General features: G+C 40.1%; 2 protein-coding genes across 2 annotated transcripts in view; one reads left to right on the top strand and one right to left on the bottom strand.

Moving 5' to 3' along the window:
• Positions 1 to 23,716, top strand: hspa5 (heat shock protein 5). Its single transcript, XM_061733594.1, has 8 exons — positions 1 to 59; positions 2,931 to 3,080; positions 7,961 to 8,192; positions 11,313 to 11,563; positions 13,288 to 13,678; positions 15,186 to 15,423; positions 17,441 to 17,608; positions 23,049 to 23,716. The coding sequence occupies exons 2-8, from the start codon at positions 2,950 to 2,952 to the stop codon at positions 23,609 to 23,611; spliced, it is 1,974 nt and encodes a 657-aa protein (XP_061589578.1). The 5' UTR covers positions 1 to 59; positions 2,931 to 2,949; the 3' UTR covers positions 23,612 to 23,716.
• LOC133454881 (cylicin-2-like) overlaps positions 1 to 23,969 on the bottom strand; it is a 121,812-nt gene that overhangs the window by 79,347 nt on the left and 18,496 nt on the right. The gene's annotated exons all lie outside the window — the stretch shown is intronic.

Below are 23,969 nucleotides of genomic sequence, written 5' to 3'. Positions count from 1 at the left end.
GCAGAGCAGCGAGGAACCGCCGAAACAAGAGCCAAATTCACCCCTAAACCCCAGTCCAGGTACGTACCGACGAGGCTAGAACCAGGGCCCAACTGGCCCTGGAAAAACTGAGTAGTTCCGCGTTTCTAGACTAAAGTACGCGTCCTGTATTGAGCTGAAAAAGGGACGTATTATAGCTGTTTTATGGTTCTGCGTTAAATCGATGGCGTAGGTTACGCGATCGACGCGCACCATACGGTGTAGGCTACGCCGAGGACTCTGCGTCGATTTAACGCAGAACCATAAATCAGGTTTCACTGTGAGTCAAAAAATGGTCATAAAATGCCAATGGAAAATGTATTTGTTTTGTAATTTTGTTCTGTTTTTACTACAACTGTAGCCTGCAGTTTATGGCCTTTGAGGCACTAATATTGTATAGGTTTTCTACAGACTTTCTGTTATTGCACTAAAAATGTGCTACTAATACAGGATGGATGTTCTGATTTCTTTCTATTTTATATTCATTTATGCATTTTTTTTTTTAAGTTAAGAGGGACAGGTTTATTTTTAAGAAATATACTTATTTTATTCAGTTCATTTTGTTATTTTGTATTAAAGTGAATTGCTGGATAATCATTTGTTTTCCATGTTCATGGCATAATTCAATAAAAATATGCATCTAATTCAAAACAGGTTCGAGTCAAATAGTTAAAAAATATTTCAAAATAGAGGCTAAAGGGGAGAGGGTGTACTGTTTTGTATTTTTATTTTATTTACTTTTTTTTTATTATTTATTTATTTATTTTGGTTTAATTAATATTATGAAAAGTAAAAAAGGGGGAAAATATTGATAATTATATTATTGTAAATCTTATTTCTTTTTTTTCTAATGCCCTCAATAAAGACATCTATACAAAAAATAGAGACATAAATTCCCCACGCCAGGAAAGGTGAAGGTGTCCTGCCATTTTTTGCTCCTTTGCCAAAAATTGCTCCTTAATGGTTTTCTACCTTTTTATATAGAGCTACAATTTTACTGTTTTACTCCCTAAACCACTTCCTTTTTCTCTTGCCAGGTCGTCATTGTAAATCAGAATGTTCTTAATGACCTGCTGGTTAAATAAAGGACAATAACTGAATGAATATCAAATAAAGCGGTAGAATTGTAGTTTTTTTTCTCTTTTTTCCTCTTTATCTCTTTATGTAATGCAATTCATGTCATGGGTCGTGTATTTTGAAGGATCAAATACTAAACATCCCATATTATCAATTCCACATGGTGCAAGAAATGATTGGCGTGGCAATCAAACTTTGAAAATGGACTGTGCGCATGCGCAGAAGCACAAAGTAGCATTTCTCGGCAGGGAGCAGAAATGGGCAGAACACCCGTTCCTTAAAATTGGATGTTTGAACCTGGGAGGGGTGTAATAAGGAACTATAACGTGAATATGAGGTTTAATAATAAGGGGGGGGGTTGTTCCTCATGGCGTGTTGCCTCCTCTCGGGTGCTAAAGGCGGATTTACGGTTCCGCGACGCAGAAGCTACGGCGTAGGGTACGCGGCGACGCACACCGTACGGTGCGCGTTGCCGCGTACCCTACGCCGTAGGCTCTGCGTCGATTTAACGTATAAGGCCCACGGAGCTGCTGCTGATACGTCACCGTCGCCGCCATATTGGATGTGGCAAGACTGTAAACTAATACAAGTACATGGACTTATTTTCATAAAAGCTCCTTTCTACAAAGAAATTACCTCATTTATTCATTCACACACGCACTAATATACTTTTTACTCTTTTTTCCATCTCTTTTTCCTCCCCTCTTTTTTTCCTTATTTTTATAAAGCGCTTTTCTACAAATTTACGTTTTACGTCTCATTATTCATTCACACACGAACTAATATACTTTTTACTCTTCATCTTTTTTCCTTATTTTCATAAAGCACCTTTCTACAAAGAAATTAAGGTTTTACGTCATTAATTCATTCACACACACTATTTTTTTTCCTTATTTTCATAAAAGCGCCTTTCTACAAAGAAATTACCTCATTTATTCATTCACACACGCACTAATATAATTTTTACTCTTTTTTTTTTCATCGTTTTTCCTCCCTCTTTTTTCCTTATTTTCATAAAGCATCTTTCTACAAAGAAATGTACGTTTTACGTCTCATTTATTCATTCACACACGCACTAATATACTTGGGAAACGTTAGGCACCAAATATAATATATTTAATTTTCTCAGATGGCAAAAATAAGAACTTTATTGATCCCACATAGGAGTAATTCATGTTATATCAGCTATAGAGAACAAGGTAGTGCCGAAAAACAATATTTATCCCCCTCACAAAAATAAGAAAAAGACAAAAAACATATTTTCTCATCAACATAACACATTTTACATAAATACATTTACAATTTTTTAAGTAACAAAATAATATATTTGAACTTTTTTTTTTTCTTTCTGAAAAATGGTTCAAATGTTATTTTATTGTCTGGAAAATGGTTCAAATATGTTTTGTTTGAAAAATTTAAAATGTTTTGTTGGTGAGAAAATATGTTTCTGTATTCTTATTTTTGTGAGGGGGATATATATAGTTTTTCGGCACTAACTTGTTCTCTATAGCTGATATAACATGAATTACTCCTATGTGGGATCAATAAAGTTCTTATTTTTGCCATCTGAGAAAATTAAATATATTATATTTGGTGCCTAACTGTTTCCCAAGTATATTAGTGCGTGTGTGAATGAATAAATGAGACGTAAAACGAACATTTCTTTGTAGAAAGATGCTTTATGAAAATAAGTCCATGTACTTGTATTAGTTTACAGTCTTGAACATCCAATATGGCGGCGACGGTGACGTATCAGCAGCTCCATGGAAGTCTACGTATAGATGTCTGTGCCGTTATCTGTCCAGACCCGTGACGTCTGGTCCTCTTCTCTCCAGGTGTGTCCGGCAGGTAAAGATGAAGCTGCTGCTGCTGCTGGTGACGGTCGTCGTGGTGACGGTCGTCGTGGTGACGGCCGACGACGACAGCGACAGGAGGGACAGCGTGGGGACGGTGATCGGCATCGACCTGGGGACCACGTACTCCTGGTGAGGACGCACCTGTATACACACACCTGGAGACACACACCTGTATACACACACCTGTATACACAGACACCTGTACATACACACCTGTGTATACACACCTGCATAGAGACACCTGTATTTGGGTCAATGACGAATAAGGATTTTCAACAGGTCAATTTTAAAATAAAAAAAAAATATAATATCTATTGCAGGCGTTCAAACATTAAGAATGTTGTGTTCACATACATTCATATAAAACATTTTTTATTTTTTTGTCAAGATGAGCTGGCACTAGCCTTAAAAAGGTCGTGTGGTGCAACCATGATTCATATTAAAATAAATTAATTTCCTTGACTTTTTTTTTTTTTTTTTTACAAATTTTCACTTGTACAAAAATTAGTGATGCACCGATTGTTCGGTAACCGAAATTGTTCGGCCGAAAATGGCAAAAAAACACTTTCGGTGGCAAAAAAACCGAACAATTAATAACGGCGTTGTAAAATAAATAGACTGGCCGCTCCGTAACTGTTGCACCACAAACATAAATCGTTGGCCAACCAAAAACTAACCACATAACGCTCCCGTAATGGTTGCGCACCACATAAAGTGTTGGCCAACCAAAAACTAACCACATATGAATTTTACCAACATTCACCAGCAGGTGGAACCAAAACAACAAATCAATCTATTCCAGGTTTAGATGAGGAAATCAAACGTTAGAGCGTGGAGTGAAGTGGTGCAAACATGTCAGCAGTGTGGAAGTATTTTAGAGTGGCAAAGAATAAAACAAGAATGGCTGTTTGACATGAATGTTCTGCTCAAATATCTAGAGGGGAAACATCTGCAAAGTCTTTCAGCTACAAGTTTGATTTATCATTTGAAATGATAAAAAACCCTGAGCGCTTTAATGCATTTTTATTGTTTTAAGGCCTATGTTACAATGTTCAGTCAGTTAAGCCTAACGTAAGCTCAAAGATGGCCAAAAAATGTATTTTGCTAATTTATTTATTTTAAGTTATTGTTCTGGTATAATGTCTGCTGGAATATTTAAGAAATGCTGGGAAATTAAAAAATGTTTAGTTTTTAATGTTCAACAAATGTTTTCTACCTTGTAATTTTGTAGATTTTTTTCTTTTAAAAGCCTAAATCAAATTTATTTGATTTATGCAATGGTGAAAAAATTGGCAAAATAAATGAAACTGCGAAGAACCATGTTCGGTATTGTTCGGTATTCGGCCAAGTGTTTATTATTTTCGGTTTCGGCCACAAATTTTCATTTCGGTGCATCACTAACAAAAATGGTTTTTTTTTTTTAATGGTCACATGATATTTCATAAAATGGACATCAGTCAAACTTTTTGTATATTATGATGGAAATATAAATGTGTATAAATGTTAAACACTACAAGACAGTTTGTAAATCATGCCAGATGGAAGAAGATTGATTTAAAAACATTAAGTGATTTCAAAAAAAGTTTAAAACCAGAGTCCTGGTCTGACGGTCGCACCACATGACATTTAGACGCTTAAAACAACAAAATCCCAGATAACTAGTATTTTTGTAAAATTCAAGTGAGTCCATATGTGGGACAGGTGGGTCATACAGGACTGTCTCAGGAAATTAGAATATTGTGATTTTCTGTAATGCAATTACAAAAACAAAAATGTCATCCATTCTGGATTCATTACAAATCAACTGAAATATTACAAGCTTTTTATTATTTTAATATTGCTGTTCATGGTTTACAGTTTAAGAAAACTCAAATATCCTATCTCAAAAAAATTAGAATATTCTGGGAATCTTAATCTTAAACTGTAAACCATAATCAGCAATATTAAAATAATAAAAGGCTTGCAATATTTCAGTTGATTTGTAATGAATCCAGAATGGATGACATTTTAGTTTTTTAAATTGCATTACAGAAAATAAAGAACTTTATCACAATATTCTAATTTTCTGAGACAGTCCTGTATACCTGGTACTTTTTTTTTTTTTTATCCATTTAAACTTTTTTTGAATTGAAAAAAAAATCAGTTTTTCAGAAAATATAGGAGTCATTCTATAATAAGGGGTACATGTCATGTCCATGGGCTGTATTTATCAATTTTACTAAATATTTACTTAAAGCAATGATCAACTTTATATCAGGGCACATTTCTCTTTCATTTAATACAAAAAAGTCAACAGATTCCATCATTTATTTAAAAAAAAATGCTTATTCTATACTGGATTTTGTTATTTTTGTGCTGTCCGATTTGCTAAATGTCAGGTTTTGCTCTTCAGATTAACACTAAAATAAATTTTTTTGTATTTAATTTCCATAATTATTTGTTCAAAATAATCATTAAAATATTAGGTGTTTTAAAAACTATTTGGTTCATGCATGTACATTAAATCATCCACTTTGTGTGTGTCCGAGAAATCTCTGTCAACTGTTACCCATTGAAAAACCCCTATAAATCAGCAATGGTTTGCTCCAAAGTCACATGTCCAGAATTAGAGATTTGAAAACAGTGTGGTAAATTTCTCCTCCTCCTCTTCAATATTTCATCAATATTATTGTGTGTACATAGAGTGGGTTAATTGATCGTCAACTGTGTTATCAACATGTTCTTGTGAACTTGCTTTACATGTTATTTTTACAAAAATACAGAGAAACTGTATAAAAACATGAGTTGATCAAGGCCATGTAGTGACAGGTCCAAGGTCTGCAGTTACAGTAGCACAAAATGCACTAAAATGGCCTAAATGTCAACTGTGTTACCCACAACTGTAACACTGTAACACTAACTGTAATTAGTTTAAGCTTGGCAATTATCGAATTTAGCACATTTAGGGTGTATATTATGGAAACAACTATGAATGAATGAATTAATTAATTAATCTTTATTTCGGCTTGTACAGAACAAGATGAAAAGGAAGAGAAAAAAAAAAATCAACATTTCTTTTGCCGAAAAGGTGTAGCTGAAGCCGTAGCTTATAGTGCCGACCCTTTTTTCTTTTGATCAGCAAAAAATATGAGACATTAGCTTTAACTCAGTGAAAACAAACAATACATAAAGAAGAAAAAAATAAATAAATAAGTAAGACAAAATATAAAATTGACATTTCACATCCTAGAATGTTTTTGATAGTATACTTTATAATTATAGTGTTTTATATTTATTTACAATATTTTCTTTAAACAATTTCTTAAACTTGACGATAGAGCGACACATTTTTAGGTTATTACAACTATTCCAAATTTCTTTTGCCTTAACTGATGTACATTTCTTTTTAATATTTGTTCTTGCTGTCGTCATCTCAAAGATTTTTTTATCAAAAAAGAAAACTGATTTTGTCACTTTTGGTTGATATGAAATGTACCCCTAATTATAGAATGACTCATAGGTGTCGCATCATTGACCCATACACCCCCCCACCAGTCCAGCTGCTAACCCCCTCCACACACACCTGTATATCCCCCCACCTGTCCAGCTGCTAACCCCCTCCACACACACCTGTATATCCCCCCCACCTGTACACCCCCCACCAGTCCAGCTGCTAACCCCCTCCACACACACCTGTATATCCCCCCACCTGTCCACACACACCTGTACACCCCCCACCTGTCCACACACACCTGTACACCCCCCCACCAGTCCAGCTGCTAACCCCCTCCACACACACCTGTACACCCCCCCACCAGTCCAGCTGCTAACCCCCCTCCACACACACCTGTATATCCCCCCACCTGTCCAGCTGCTAACCCCCCTCCACACACACCTGTACACCCCCCCCACCAGTCCAGCTGCTAACCCCCTCCACACACACCTGTATATCCCCCCACCAGTCCAGCTGCTAACCCCCTCCACACACACCTGTACACCCCCCCACCTGTCCACACACACACCTGTATATCCCCCCACCAGTCCAGCTGCTAACCCCCTCCACACACACACCTGTATATCCCCCCCACCTGTCCACACACACACCTGTCCACCCCCACCAGTCCAGCTGCTAACCCCCTCCACACACACCTGTATATCCCCCCACCTGTCCAGCTGCTAACCCCCTCCACACACACCTGTATATCCCCCCCACCTGTACACCCCCCACCAGTCCAGCTGCTAACCCCCTCCACACACACCTGTATATCCCCCCACCTGTCCACACACACCTGTACACCCCCCACCTGTCCACACACACCTGTACACCCCCCCACCAGTCCAGCTGCTAACCCCCCTCCACACACACCTGTATATCCCCCCACCTGTCCAGCTGCTAACCCCCCTCCACACACACCTGTACACCCCCCCCACCAGTCCAGCTGCTAACCCCCTCCACACACACCTGTATATCCCCCCACCAGTCCAGCTGCTAACCCCCTCCACACACACCTGTACACCCCCCCACCTGTCCACACACACACCTGTATATCCCCCCACCAGTCCAGCTGCTAACCCCCTCCACACACACACCTGTATATCCCCCCCACCTGTCCACACACACACCTGTCCACCCCCACCAGTCCAGCTGCTAACCCCCCTCCACACACACCTGTCCACCCCCCACCTGTCCACACACACCTGTATGTCCACACACACACCTGTCCAGCTGCTAACCCCCCTCCACACACACCTGTCCACCCCCACCTGTCCAGCTGCTAACCCCCCTCCACACACACCTGTCCACCCCCCACCTGTCCACACACACCTGTATGTCCACACACACACCAGTCCAGCTGCTAACCCCCTCCACACACACCTGTCCACCCCCCACCTGTCCACACACACCTGTATGTCCACACACACACCAGTCCAGCGTGCTAACCCCCCTCCACACACACCTGTATACCCCCCCACCTGTCCACCCCCCACCAGTCCAGCGTGCTAACCCCTCCCTCCTCCCTCTCCTCCAGCGTGGGCGTGTTCAAGAACGGGCGGGTGGAGATCATCGCCAACGACCAGGGCAACCGCATCACTCCGTCCTACGTGGCCTTCACGGCCGAGGGCGAGCGTCTGATCGGAGACGCCGCCAAGAACCAGCTGACGTCCAACCCCGAGAACACGGTGTTCGACGCCAAGAGGATGATCGGCCGCGCCTGGGCCGACTCGTCCGTGCAGTCGGACATCAAGTACTTCCCCTTCAAGGTGAGAGGGCGGGGCCCCCTGGTGGCGGGGGGACGCCGGTGTAGGGACGCCGGTGTAGGGACGCCGGTGTAGGGACGCCGGTGTAGGGACGCCGGTGTAGGGACGCCGGTGTGGGGACGCCGGTGTGGGGACGCCGGTGCGGGGACGCCGGTGCGGGGACGCCGGTGCGGGGACGCCGGTGCGGGGACGCCGGTGCGGGGACGCCGGTGCGGGGACGCCGGTGCGGGGACGCCGGTGCGGGGACGCCGGTGCGGGGACGCCGGTGCGGGGACGCCGGTGCGGGGACGCCGGTGCGGGGACGCCGGTGCGGGGACGCCGGTGCGGGGACGCCGGTGCGGGGACGCCGGTGCGGGGACGCCGGTGCGGGGACGCCGGTGCGGGGACGCCGGTGTGGGGACGCCGGTGTGGGGACGCCGGTGTGGGGACGCCGGTGTAGGGACGCCGGTGTAGGGACGCCGGTGTAGGGACGCCGTCTAACACCGTGTCCATCAACTGCACGCGACGCGAGCGACAAAATCAATTCCATTGCTTTATTTTCTTTTGGACTGGCCGCAGCGATGCCAGTACTGGAGTTGTAAAAACATCAGGGGGATGGTGGATTTGATCATACGGGGACAGATAATTTGTGCTGATTACAAATAATATAATATATTACAAATAAACAGCTGCAGAAATACTGCAGGAATGACATAGCAGCAGTTAAATGCAGCCTTCTGTAAGCTTTAAATATCCACTGGGCTTACATCAAATACATCAAAACACAACAATAAAAAACACTTTTCTGAACTTATCAATATGACTCTGTCCTTCACAGGATAAGTAACATGGATCACTGCAAAAACTCACAATCTTAACAAGAATATTTGACCTATTTTCTAATTAAAATATCAAGATAAATCTTGTTCAACTAGCAGATTTTTCTACCTATTTCAAGTGAAAATGTACTTGAAACTAGGGCTGGGTATCGATTCAAATGTCAAGAATCGATTTCGATTCTTAAGATTCAGAATCGATTATCAAGATTCAATTCAATATTGATTTGGCTTAGTGTTATTTAAAATGTTTTGAGCTGTTGCCTGAATTATATGACTATAAAATAACTAGTGAAATAATAATTATTGTGAAATAAATAACTCAAACAGGCCTTTCAATATCCATATAAAGTGCAAAAAAAGAAATTGCAACAGTTCATGCAGTAGAATAATTTTAGCTTTTCTAATTTATTCTGTCACCACACACACATTGCCATGAAGCACCTGCATTTTTCAGAACTGTCATGACAAACTGTCCGACTACTGGGATTAAAGTTCACCTGGAGAAAAAATGATGGAAAAAAAAAATTGGTCTTTAGACATAAGAATCGATTTTTAGAAGAAAAAAAAATCACTGGGTTTGTATGCGTATATATTAAATATAGTAATAATGCACATATATATGCCTTTGGTTTCTACCGTCATGGTATCAATATAATTAATATGTGCAGACAAGGTAAAAAAAAAAAAATCGATTTTTAGGAATTAATATGAGAATCGATTTAGAATCAGAAAATCGTTTTGTTTTTTTCCCAACACAGGCTTACTTGAAACAGGTGAAAATTGTGAAATAAGTTATTTTTCTGGTGATGACTCTAAATGTTGAAATAGCAGTAAAACCACATTCATTGATGAAATGACATAAGGGATGGAAAGGAGGGATGGCAGTTTTACAGGGGGGATGATTTGGACCGTTTTTATTTCAGGGGGGATGATTTGGACCGTTTTTATCTCAGGGGGGGATGATTTGGACCGTTTTTATTTCAGGGGGGGATGATTTGGACCGTTTTTATTTCAGGGGGGGATGATTTGGACCGTTTTTATTTCAGGGGGGGGATGATTTGGACCGTTTTTATTTCAGGATGATTTGGACCGTTTTTATTTCAGGGGGGGATGATTTGGACCGTTTTTATTTCAGGGGGGGATGATTTGGATTGTTTTTATTTCAGGGGGGGATGATTTGGACCGTTTTTATTTCAGGGGGGATGATTTGGACCGTTTTTATTTCAGGGGGGATGATTTGGACCGTTTTTATTTCAGGGGGGATGATTTGGACCGTTTTTATTTCAGGGGGGATGATTTGGACCGTTTTTATTTCAGGGGGGGATGATTTGGACCGTTTTTATTTCAGGGGGGGATGATTTGGACCGTTTTTATTTCAGGGGGGGATGATTTGGACCGTTTTTATTTCAGGGGGGGATGATTTGGACCGTTTTTATTTCAGGGGGGATGATTTGGACCGTTTTTATTTCAGGGGGGGATGATTTGGACCGTTTTTATTTCAGGGGGGATGATTTGGACTGTTTTTATTTCAGGGGGGATGATTTGGACCGTTTTTATTTCAGGGGGGATGATTTGGACTGTTTTTATTTCAGGGGGGATGATTTGGACCGTTTTTATTTCAGGGGGGATGATTTGGACCGTTTTTATTTCAGGGGGGATGATTTGGACCATTTTTATTTCAGGGGGGATGATTTGGACCGTTTTTATTTCAGGGGGGATGATTTGGACCGTTTTTATTTCAGGGGGGGATGATTTGGACCGTTTTTATTTCAGGGGAGGATGATTTGGACCGTTTTTATTTCAGGGGGGATGATTTGGACCGTTTTTATTTCAGGGGGGGATGACATCCCCCTCAACTCCAGTACTGGTGCTAGTACCTTACGGGTCGGGGGGCGGCTGGTCTTAGACACAAGTAGGAGGAACCAGGAGAAACGTTGGAACCGCTGGTCTGAGTCTAAACGTTGGAACCGCTGGTCTGAGTCTAAACGTTGGAACCGCTGGTCTGAGTCTAAACGTTGGAACCGCTGGTCTGAGTCTAAACGTTGGAACCGCTGGTCTGAGTCTAAACGTTGGAACCGCTGGTCTGAGTCTAAACGTTTGAACCGCTGGTCTGAGTCTAAACGTTGGAACCGCTGGTCTGAGTCTAAACGTTGGAACCGCTGGTCTGAGTCTAAACGTTGGAACCGCTGGTCTGAGTCTAAACGTTGGAACCGCTGGTCTGAGTCTAAACGTTGGAACCGCTGGTCTGAGTCTAAACGTTGAGGAACTGTGGGAACCGCTGGTCTGAGTCTCCGTTCGTCTCCAGGTGATCGAGAAGAAGAGCAAGCCTCACATCCAGATCGACATCGGCGGCGGGCAGATCAAGACCTTCGCCCCCGAGGAGATCTCCGCCATGGTGCTGACCAAGATGAAGGAGACGGCCGAGGCGTACCTGGGCAAGAAGGTGACGCACGCCGTGGTCACCGTGCCCGCCTACTTCAACGACGCCCAGCGCCAGGCCACCAAGGACGCCGGCACCATCGCCGGCCTCAACGTCATGAGGATCATCAACGAGCCGTAAGTTACTATTATGAGTTATTTATTATAAGTTACTGTAATTATCAACGAGCCGTGAGTTATGGAGAGATATATATATATATATATATATATATATATTATATATACACGATGGAGGAGGGGAGGGAATTATCAACGAGCCGTAAGTTACTTATTATAAGTTAGTTATTATAAGTTACTATGGAGGAGTGGAGGGAATTATCTCTGTTTATAGTCAATGTAATTATTACTATTTATAGTAAATTATTTCTGTTTATAGTCAATGAAATTATTTCTGTTTATAGTAAATGAAATTATTTCTGTTTATAGTAAATGAAATTATTTCTTTTTATAGTAAATGAAATTATTTCTTTTTATAGTAAATGAAATTATTTCTTTTTATAGTAAATGAAATTATTTCTATTTATAGTGAATGAAATTATTTCTATTTATAGTGAATGAAATTATTTCTATTTATAGTGAATGAAATTATTTCTATTTATAGTGAATGAAATTATTTCTATTTATAGTGAATGAAATTATTTCTATTTATAGTGAATGAAATTATTTCTATTTATAGTGAATGAAATTATTTCTATTTATAGTGAATGAAATTATTTCTATTTATAGTGAATGAAATTATTTCTATTTATAGTGAATGAAATTATTTCTATTTATAGTGAATGAAATTATTTCTATTTATAGTGAATGAAATTATTTCTATTTATAGTGAATGAAATTATTTCTATTCATAGTGAATGAAATTATTTCTATTCATAGTGAATGAAATTATTTCTATTCATAGTGAATGAAATTATTTCTATTCATAGTGAATGAAATTATTTCTATTGTAAATTAAATTACTACTGTAAATTAAATTACTACTGTAAATTAAATTACTACTGTAAATTAAATTATTTCTATTTATAGTAAATTATTTCTATTGTAAATTAAATTGTTTTTTATAGTGAATGAAATTATTTCTATTTATAGTGAATGAAATTATTTCTATTTATAGTGAATGAAATTATTTCTAATTATAGCAAATTTCATTGTTTATAGTAAATTATATTTTTCTTATTTATATAAATTATATTATTTCAAAAGGAGAAATCCTGTTTTCTCTGTAATAGTGTATATTCCCTTTAACTCCAGCACCGCGGCGGCCATCGCGTACGGCCTGGATGTTTAATAGTTTCTATTCTTTAACCCCAGCACCGCCGCGGCCATCGCGTACGGCCTGGATGTTTAATAGTTTGTTTTTTAACTCCAGCACCGCGGCGGCCATCGCGTACGGCCTGGATGTTTAATAGTTTCTGTTTTTTAACTCCAGCACCGCGGCGGCCATCGCGTACGGCCTGGATGTTTAATAGTTTCTATTCTCTGTAACCACGGCCTGGATGTTTAATAGTTTCTATTCTCTGTAACCACGGCCTGGATGTTTAATAGTTTCTATTCTCTGTAACCACGGCCTGGATGTTTAATAGTTTCTATTCTTTAACCCCAGCACCGCCGCGGCCATCGCGTACGGCCTGGATGTTTAATAGTTTGTTTTTTAACCCCAGCACCGCCGCGGCCATCGCGTACGGCCTGGATGTTTAATAGTTTCTGTTTTTTAACTCCAGCACCGCCGCGGCCATCGCGTACGGCCTGGATGTTTAATAGTTTCTATTCTTTAACTCCAGCACCGCGGCGGCCATCGCGTACGGCCTGGATGTTTAATAGTTTCTATTCTGTAACTCCAGCACCGCCGCGGCCATCGCGTACGGCCTGGACAAGCGTGACGGAGAGAAGAACATCCTGGTGTTCGACCTGGGCGGCGGCACCTTCGACGTGTCTCTGCTGACCATCGACAACGGCGTGTTCGAGGTGGTGGCCACCAACGGAGACACGCACCTGGGCGGAGAGGACTTCGACCAGCGCGTCATGGAGCACTTCATCAAGCTGTACAAGAAGAAGACGGGCAAGGACGTGCGCAAGGACAACCGCGCCGTGCAGAAGCTGCGGCGCGAGGTGGAGAAGGCCAAGCGCGGCCTGTCGGCGCAGCACCAGGCCAGGATCGAGATCGAGTCTTTCTTCGAGGGAGAGGACTTCTCCGAGACGCTCACGCGGGCCAAGTTCGAGGAGCTCAACATGGTACGTACGCCGGCTACTTCAAAAACCTGCTGTTTTAATAATCAACGTCCGGCAGCTAATGTCAAGGAAAAAAGTCGATGTCGAGGAAAAGGTTAAAATGTCGAGGAAAAGGTTAAAATGTCGAGGAAAAGGTTAAAATGTCGAGGAAAAGGTTAAAATGTCGAGGAAAAGGTTAAAATGTCGAGGAAAAGGTCAAAATGTTGAGGAAAAAAGTCGAAATGTCAAAAGTTGAGGAAAAAATGTCGAGATTAAAGGAAAAAAAAGGTCAAACATTTTTGAAAAAGCTCCAGGAGCCACTAGGGCGGCGCTAAAATTTTGAGGAAAAAAGAAAAAATATTGAGAAAATAGTCGAAATGTCGAGATTAAAAAGGAGGAAAAAAAGGCGAAATTTGAAGGAAAAAAAGGCGAAATTTGAAGGAAAAAAAGGCGAAATTTGAAGGAAAAAAAGGCGAAATTTGAAGGAAAAAAAGGCGAAATTTGAAGGAAAAAAAGGCCGAAATTTGAAGGGAAAAAGGCCGAAATTTGAAGGGAAAAAGGCCGAAATTTGAAGGGAAAAAGGCCGAAATTTGAAGGGAAAAAGGCCAAAATTTGAAGGGAAAAGGGCCAAAATTTGAAGGGAAAAAGGGCCAAAATTTGAAGGGAAAAAGGGCCAAAATTTGAAGGGAAAAAGGGCCAAAATTTGAAGGGAAAAAGGGCCAAAATTTGAAGGGAAAAAGGGCCAAAATTTGAAGGGAAAAAGGGCCAAAATTTGAAGGGGAAAAGGGCCAAAATTTGAAGGGGAAAAGGGCCAAAATTTGAAGGGAAAAGGGCCAAAATTTGAAGGGAAAAGGGCCAAAATTTGAAGGGAAAAGGGCCAAAATTTGAAGGGAAAAGGGCCAAAATTTGAAGGGAAAAGGGCCAAAATTTGAAGGGAAAAAGGCCAAAATTTGAAGGGAAAAAGGCCAAAATTTGAAGGGAAAAAGGCCAAAATTTGAAGGGAAAAAGGGCCAAAATTTGAAGGGAAAAGGGCCAAAATTTGAAGGGAAAAGGGCCAAAATTTGAAGGGAAAAAGGGCCAAAATTTGAAGGGAAAAAGGGCCAAAATTTGAAGGGAAAAAGGGCCAAAATTTGAAGGGAAAAAGGGCCAAAATTTGAAGGGAAAAAGGGCCAAAATTTGAAGGGAAAAAGGGCCAAAATTTGAAGGGAAAAAGGGCCAAAATTTGAAGGGAAAAAGGGCCAAAATTTGAAGGGAAAAAGGGCCAAAATTTGAAGGGGAAAAGGCCAAAATTTCAAGGGAAAAGGAGCCACGGGTTGCCGACACCTTGTATAAAACCAGAATTGTCATTAGATCTTCACTGTGGTGACTTTTTACGTAGTTTTATTCCTATATTTCATTCGTACATTGATTTAGAGGGTCGTGTATAGTCATGGAAACTTGTTTTTAACGGTGTTTCCCCACCAGGACCTGTTCCCTCCACCATGAAGGAAACTTGTTTTTAACCGTGTTTTTAACCGTGTGTTCCCACCAGGACCTGTTCCGCTCCACCATGAAGCCCGTCCAGAAGGTGCTGGAGGACTCGGACCTGAAGAAGCCCGACATCGACGAGATCGTGCTGGTGGGCGGCTCCACCCGGATCCCCAAGATCCAGCAGCTGGTGAAGGAATTCTTCAACGGCAAGGAGCCGTCGCGCGGCATCAACCCCGACGAGGCCGTGGCGTACGGCGCCGCCGTGCAGGCCGGGGTTCTGTCGGGCGAGGAGGACACCGGTAGGTTCAGCCTAACGGTGCCGTAGCTGAAATCAGGGCTGCGTCCCAAATCCCACGTCCACCTAGGGCTGAGGATAGGGCTGGGCGATTTTGGACAAAAATAATTTTTTTTTTTTTTTTTTTTTTTTTTTTCTCTGAAAACCGGATTTTCGATTTTTTTTTTTTTTTTTTTTTTTTTTTTGGTAAAACTACAAAAGACAATGGAATAAATTGTTTCAAATTTAATTACATATATTTATATATATATATATATATATATATATATATATATATATATATATATATATATATATTACAAAAAACACAATGGGCGCATTGCGTCATTGGGCGCGTGGCACATTTATATAAAAAAAAAAAAGACGTTTATATGCACATAATGATCGCAAAAAATACAGTATGTATTAGGGCTGGGCGATTTTGGAAAAAAAAATAAAATCCCGATTTTTTTTTTTTTTTTTTTTTTCTTCTGCAAACCCGATTTTCGATTTTTTTGGGTAAAACTACAAAAAAACAATGGAATAAATTGTTTCAAATATTTTATCTTTATTTTTTTAAAGAAAAATATCAAACAAATGTCCCTATTGGGAATGAAGTGCAGTTGAAAGATCCTGTAAATCCTCCTTGAGTTTAGTAAAGTAACAACATTTACCATTTTCTTGACCAAACAAAGACTAGACGCTCCGTCTGTAATGCAGCTGCAAAAAAGGAACATCCATTTTCCTTTTTTTAACATCGTCTTAATTAAAAAATCTGATTTAGATTTAAAATCGATTAATCGCACAGCCCTAGTCGGTACTATCCATACTCATTCTGGAGAAAATTATCAGTGTGGATTGATGGAAACTAGTTAAGCAGAAACTTCCCACAATGCAATGCAGCGATTGTTGCTAAGTGATGCGTATATGTCATAAGTATAGTCTTCCTGGTAAGATACGTTTACATACACATAGGGCTGTGCGATTAATCGATTTTAAATCTAAATCGGATTTATTAATCAAGACGATGTTAAAAAAAGGAAAATCGGAAAATGGATTTCCCTTTTTTGCAGCTGCATTACAGACGGAGCTCGTCTAGTCTTTGTTTGGTCAAGAAAACTGTAAATGTCACTTTACTAAACTCAAGGAGGATTTACAGGATCTTTCAATTGCACTTCATTCCCAATAGGGACATTTGTTTGATATTTTTCTTTAAAAATAAAGATAAAATATTTGAAACAATTTATTCCATTGTCTTTTGTAGTTTTACCAAAAAAATAGAAATGGAAAATCGGGTTTTCAGAGAAAAAAAATCTGGATTTTATTTTTGTCCAAAATCGCCCAGCCCTACATACACAGGTACAGGCCTGTGTATTATCCTTTTGTTTTCTACGTATTAATCATGTTGTATCTTTAGGGGAGGTGGTTCTGCTGGACGTTTATATATGTTTATAAATGATAAATTGTTATTTGTAGGGGAGGTGGTTCTGCTGGACGTTTATATACGTTTATAAATGATAAATGATCTTGTATTTGCAGGAGAGGTGGTTCTGCTGGACGTTTATATACGTTTATAAATGATAAATGATCTTGTATTTCCAGGAGAGGTGGTTCTGCTGGACGTTTATATACCGGTTTATGAATGATAAATGTTATTTTTAGGGGAGGTGGTTCTGCTGGACGTTTATATACGTATATAAATGATAAATGATCTTGTATTTGTAGGGGAGGTGGTTCTGCTGGACGTTTATATACGTATATAAATGATAAATGATCTTGTATTTCCAGGAGAGGTGGTTCTGCTGGACGTTTATATACCGGTTTATGAATGATAAATGTTATTTTTAGGGGAGGTGGTTCTGCTGGACGTTTATATACGTATATAAATGATAAATGATCTTGTATTTGTAGGGGAGGTGGTTCTGCTGGACGTTTATATATGTTTATAAATGATAAATGATCTTGTATCTTTAGGGGAGGTGGTTCTGCTGGACGTTTATTACCTGTTTATAAATGATAAATTAATGATTTATTATCTGCAGGAGAGGTGGTTCTGCTGGACGTTTGCCCCCTGACCCTCGGCATCGAGACGGTTGGAGGAGTCATGACCAAACTGATCCCCAGAAACACGGTGGTTCCAACAAAGAAGTCCCAGATCTTTTCTACGGCCTCCGACAACCAGCCCACCGTCACCATCAAGGTTTATGAAGGTAATTATCACTTAAAACTAGTTAAACTTAGTCACCATCAAGGTTTATGAAGGTATTTATCACTTAAAACTAGTTAAACTTAGTCACCATCAAGGTTTATGAAGGTAATTATCACTTAAAACTAGTTAAACTTAGTCTCCATCAAGGTTTATGAAGGTAATTATCAGTTAAACTTAGTCAATATCAAGGTTTATGAAGGTAATTATCACTTAAAACTAGTTAAACTTAGTCACCATCAAGGTTTATGAAGGTAATTATCACTTAAAACTAGTTAAACTTAGTCACCATCAAGGTTTATGAAGGTAATTATCAGTTAAACTTAGTCACCATCAAGGTTTATGAAGGTAATTATCACTTAAAACTAGTTAAACTTAGTCACCATCAAGGTTTATGAAGGTAATTATTAGTTAAACTAGTTAAACTTAGTTAAACTTAGTCACCATCAAGGTTTATGAAGGTAATTATCAGTTAAACTAGTTAAACTTAGTCACCATCAAGGTTTATGAAGGTAATTATCACTTAAAACTAGTTAAACTTAGTCACCATCAAGGTTTATGAAGGTACGTCTTTATCATGCTTATGCTGCCAAGTCAAGGGAAAGTCATGGAAACCTTTTGGTTAAACCCTGTTACACACACCAGGGTTATGATAGTTTAGATTTTTCATTCAGTTTAGTTTTATTTCGTTTTGACTTTCTCCTTCAATTCAGTTAGTTTTAATTCGTTTTTAGTGTGGGTTTGCTAGTTTTTATTTTTTATATTTTCAAAAATGCTTAGTTTTAGTTTTGACGTCCTGGGCCGCGAGGCGTTCAGGGGCCGCGAGGCGTTCAGGGGCCGCGAGGCGTTCAGGGGCCGCGAGGCGTTCAGGGGCCGCGAGGCGTTCAGGGGCCGCGAGGCGTTCAGGGGCCGCGAGGCGTTCAGGGGCCGCGAGGCGTTCAGGGGCCGCGAGGCGTTCAGGTGCTGTGAGGCGTTCAGGTGCCGTGAGGCGTTCAGGTGCCGCAGCTGCCAGTTGGAGAGAAACGGCCAGAGCGGAATAAATTGATCAAACCAAGAGTCTTATCTTGACGGGGACGAAAACTGAGGAAATTATATAATTTCAGTTCGTTTTAGTTCGTCTTCTAAACACGCAATATAGTTTCAGTCAGTTATCGTTTTTGTCTTTTAGTTTTAGTTTTTATTTAGTTCAGTTAACGAAATTATTTTTTCAATTTTAGTTTTCGTTATTTAGTTTGTTTTCGTGAGCTAGGGCTGGGTGATATGGACCAAAAGTCATATCTCCATATTTTCTAGCTGAATGTTGATACTCGATATATATCCATATTTTTAAATAATTGGGGTTTCCTCCAAAGCATTATAGCATAGCATCTCTGTTAGCATCTCTGTTAGCATCTCTGTTAGCTTCTCTGTTAGCATCTCTGTTAGCATCTCTGTTAGCTTCATTTCTTAAAAAAACAGTCAGTTTTAATACAAAACCTCGTGCCAAATGTCACACAGGTTCCTTTATTAACAGAGGTCTGCACAATATCAACATGTATAAAACAAATGAAATAAAAATAAACTGCCTGCATATATAGAATAAAAATGCTTCTTGAATAAAATAAAACAAATATCTCTTTCCTGCATAACAATTAAATTAAAATACACTGTGTAATTAATACAATGTAGACAGTAACAGGCAGACTTTTCCACTGAGGTTGACAGTTGTGCAAATAACAAAACATTTGTGCAAATCTCAAATAAAACATTCAAGTCAATTTGTCACAAAATAAGCTATATCAAAATCATTAAAAAAAAAAAAAGAAGCTATATTGATATAAACGATATTGTCTCGTACCATATCGCGTTTGAAAATATATCGATATATATTAAAATCTCGATATATCGCCCAGCCCTATCGTGAACGATGATAACTTTTTACCTGGCCTTTGTTAGTGCTGGGCGGTATTAGTGCTGGGCGGTATGACCAAAAATTTATATCACGGTATTTTTCAAAATTATATCGGTTTTCACAGTATATCACAGTAATTTTTTTTTTCATGCACAACTGGGTGTTAACCACATTTTCTAATGATTTGGAAAGGAATTGCTGCAGTAAATTGGCTTAGAACGGCCTATTTTACTGTCATGAGGAGGAAATATTGTAGAAAAACATTAATGTCCACACTAGTATAAATACAGGTTTGCATGGCCTCACAACATGATGCCGTTTACAATGAGGTGGCAGAACTTATGATTCTAATGTAGGGCTGAACGATTTTTGAAAATCTAATTGCGATTTTTTTTTTTTTTTTTTTTTTTATCCTCAATATTGCGATTTAATATGCGATTTTTTTTTTTTTTTCTTTTTTTTTTTTTTTTTTTTTTCAAGGTCCTGTTCTCATGTATTTTTCAACTACACAAGCAATAAATCAGTCTGTTTCAAGTAGATTTTCACTTGAAATAAGTAGAAAAATCTGCCAGTGGAACAAGATTTTTTTTTGCTTTTAATAAGAAGATAAATCTTGTTCCACTGGCAGATTTTTCTACTTATTTCAAGTGAAAATTTACTTGAAACAGGTGGAAATTGTCAAATAAGTTATTTTTCGAGAATTCAATTATTATTATTAAATTATTACGAGAATAAAGTCGTAACATGGAAGAGTGTGTTAAAATGTTGAATATTGAGCATCTTGTGAAGTTATATTTATATATTTACAATATATTTAATATTACTACTTTATTCTCGTAATTTTACGACTTTATTCTCGTAATTTTACTACTTTATTCTCGTAATTTTACTACTTTATTCTCGTAATTTTACTACTTTATTCTCGTAATTTGGCGACTTTATTCTCGTAATTTGGCGACTTTATTCTCGTAATTTGGCGACTTTATTCTCGTAATATGGCGACTTTATTCTCGTAATATGGCGACTTTATTCTCGTAATATGGCGACTTTATTCTCGTAATTTGGCGACTTTATTCTCGTAATTTGGCGACTTTATTCTCGTAATATGGCGACTTTATTCTCGTAATTTGGCGACTTTATTCTCGTAATTTGGCGACTTTATTCTCGTAATATGGCGACTTTATTCTCGTAATTTGGGGACTTTATTCTCGTAATATGGCGACTTTATTCTCGTAATATGGCGACTTTATTCTCGTAATTTGGCGACTTTATTCTCGTAATTTGGCGACTTTATTCTCGTAATATGGCGACTTTATTCTCGTAATATGGCGACTTTATTCTCGTAATTTGGCGACTTTATTCTCGTAATTTGGCGACTTTATTCTCGTAATTTGGCGACTTTATTCTCGTAATATGGCGACTTTATTCTCGTAATATGGCGACTTTATTCTCGTAATATGGCGACTTTATTCTCGTAATTTGGCGACTTTATTCTCGTAATATGGCGACTTTATTCTCGTAATTTGGCGACTTTATTCTCGTAATATGGCGACTTTATTCTCGTAATATGGCGACTTTATTCTCGTAATATGGCGACTTTATTCTCGTAATATGGCGACTTTATTCTCGTAATTTGGCGACTTTATTCTCGTAATTTGGCGACTTTATTCTCGTAATTTGGCGACTTTATTCTCGTAATTTGGCGACTTTATTCTCGTAATTTGGCGACTTTATTCTCGTAATTTGGCGACTTTATTCTCGTAATTTGGCGACTTTATTCTCGTAATATGGCGACTTTATTCTCGTAATATGGCGACTTTATTCTCGTAATTTGGCGACTTTATTCTCGTAATTTGGCGACTTTATTCTCGTAATATGGCGACTTTATTCTCGTAATTTGGCGACTTTATTCTCGTAATTTGGCGACTTTATTCTCGTAATATGGCGACTTTATTCTCGTAATTTGGGGACTTTATTCTTATTCTCGTAATATGGCGACTTTATTCTCGTAATTTGGCGACTTTATTCTCGTAATTTGGCGACTTTATTCTCGTAATATGGCGACTTTATTCTCGTAATATGGCGACTTTATTCTCGTAATTTGGCGACTTTATTCTCGTAATTTGGCGACTTTATTCTCGTAATTTGGCGACTTTATTCTCGTAATATGGCGACTTTATTCTCGTAATATGGCGACTTTATTCTCGTAATATGGCGACTTTATTCTCGTAATTTGGCGACTTTATTCTCGTAATATGGCGACTTTATTCTCGTAATTTGGCGACTTTATTCTCGTAATATGGCGACTTTATTCTCGTAATATGGCGACTTTATTCTCGTAATATGGCGACTTTATTCTCGTAATATGGCGACTTTATTCTCGTAATTTGGCGACTTTATTCTCGTAATTTGGCGACTTTATTCTCGTAATTTGGCGACTTTATTCTCGTAATTTGGCGACTTTATTCTCGTAATTTGGCGACTTTATTCTCGTAATTTGGCGACTTTATTCTCGTAATTTGGCGACTTTATTCTCGTAATATGGCGACTTTATTCTCGTAATATGGCGACTTTATTCTCGTAATTTGGCGACTTTATTCTCGTAATATGGCGACTTTATTCTCGTAATTTGGGGACTTTATTCTCGTAATATGGCGACTTTATTCTCGTAATATGGCGACTTTATTCTCGTAATTTGGCGACTTTATTCTCGTAATTTGGCGACTTTATTCTCGTAATATGGCGACTTTATTCTCGTAATATGGCGACTTTATTCTCGTAATTTGGCGACTTTATTCTCGTAATATGGCGACTTTATTCTCGTAATTTGGCGACTTTATTCTCGTAATATGGCGACTTTATTCTCGTAATTTGGCGACTTTATTCTCGTAATATGGCGACTTTATTCTCGTAATATGGCGACTTTATTCTCGTAATATGGCGACTTTATTCTCGTAATATGGCGACTTTATTCTCGTAATTTGGCGACTTTATTCTCGTAATTTGGCGACTTTATTCTCGTAATTTGGCGACTTTATTCTCGTAATTTGGCGACTTTATTCTCGTAATTTGGCGACTTTATTCTCGTAATTTGGCGACTTTATTCTCGTAATTTGGCGACTTTATTCTCGTAATTTGGCGACTTTATTCTCGTAATTTGGCGACTTTATTCTCGTAATATGGCGACTTTATTCTCGTAATATGGCGACTTTATTCTCGTAATTTGGCGACTTTATTCTCGTAATTTGGCGACTTTATTCTCGTAATATGGCGACTTTATTCTCGTAATTTTACTACTTATAATATTACGACTTTATTCTCAAAATATTATGACTTTATTTTCGTAATTTCCTTTTTTTTTTTTTTTCTTAGTTTGACCCTAATACTCGTAGGAGTCGTAGGAATCTGGATAGGATAACTTAAAAAAATTTTTTTTTTTTTTTTTTTTACTTAATCGATTCCAAATCGTCACGTGACGCATCGTGATGCATGGACACATGGATGAATTGCCCCCACCTCTAGTAACGGTGTGTTTCCCCTCTTACCTGTGCAGGTGAGCGGCCCCTGACCAAGGACAACCACCTGCTCGGCACCTTCGACCTGACGGGCATCCCCCCTGCGCCGCGCGGCGTCCCGCAGATCGAGGTCACGTTCGAGATCGACGTCAACGGCATCCTGCGCGTCACGGCCGAGGACAAGGGCACGGGCAACAAGAACAAGATCACCATCACCAACGACCAGAACCGGCTCACGCCCGAGGACATCGAGCGCATGGTGAACGACGCCGAGCGCTTCGCCGACGAGGACAAGCGGCTGAAGGAGCGCATCGACTCGCGCAACGAGCTGGAGAGCTACGCCTACTCCCTGAAGAACCAGATCGGAGACAAGGAGAAGCTGGGCGGCAAGCTGTCGGACGAGGACAAGGAGGCCATCGAGAAGGCGGTGGAGGAGAAGATCGAGTGGATGGAGTCGCACCAGGACGCCGAGCTGGAGGACTTCCAGGCCAAGAAGAAGGAGCTGGAGGAGGTGGTGCAGCCCATCATCACCAAGCTGTACGGCAGCGCCGGCGGGCCGCCGCCCGAGGGCGGCGAGGCCGAGGAGAAGGACGAGCTGTGAGAGGGCGAGGCCGTTCCCTCGGGGCCGTTCCCTCGGGGCCGTTCCCTCGGGGCCGTTCCCTCGGGGCCGTTCCCTCGGGGCCGTTCCCTCGGGGCCGTTCCCTCGGGGCCGTTCCCTCGGGGGCGTTCCCTCGGGGCCGTTCCCTCGGGGCCGTTCCCTCGGGGCCGTTCCCTCGGGGCCGTTCCCTCGGGGCCGTTCCCTCGGGGCCGTTCCCTCGGGGCCGTTCCCTCGGGGGCCGTTCCCTCGGGGGCCGTTCCCTCGGGGGCGTTCCCTCGGGGCCGTTCCCCCGCCCTCCGGCTGATCCACATGTACATACGGAACTCACGGGACTCTAACGAGAGGAGTGGCGGGCAGGGGG

This window comes from Cololabis saira, chromosome 11, assembly GCF_033807715.1.
Source record: "Cololabis saira isolate AMF1-May2022 chromosome 11, fColSai1.1, whole genome shotgun sequence".
Taxonomy (NCBI): domain Eukaryota; kingdom Metazoa; phylum Chordata; class Actinopteri; order Beloniformes; family Belonidae; genus Cololabis; species Cololabis saira.
Note: the sequence above shows the minus strand (reverse complement) of the source record. Positions and strands in the feature narration are given on the sequence as shown.

Coding starts and splice junctions, on each gene's coding strand:
- hspa5 (XM_061733594.1), top strand. CDS start 2,950: ATGAAGCTGCTGCTGCTGCTGGTGACGGTCGTCGTGGTGACGGTCGTC. Junction 3,081..7,960: donor CTGGGGACCACGTACTCCTG/GTGAGGACGCAC, acceptor CCTCTCCTCCAG/CGTGGGCGTGTTCAAGAACG. Junction 15,424..17,440: donor GTCGGGCGAGGAGGACACCG/GTAGGTTCAGCC, acceptor TATTATCTGCAG/GAGAGGTGGTTCTGCTGGAC.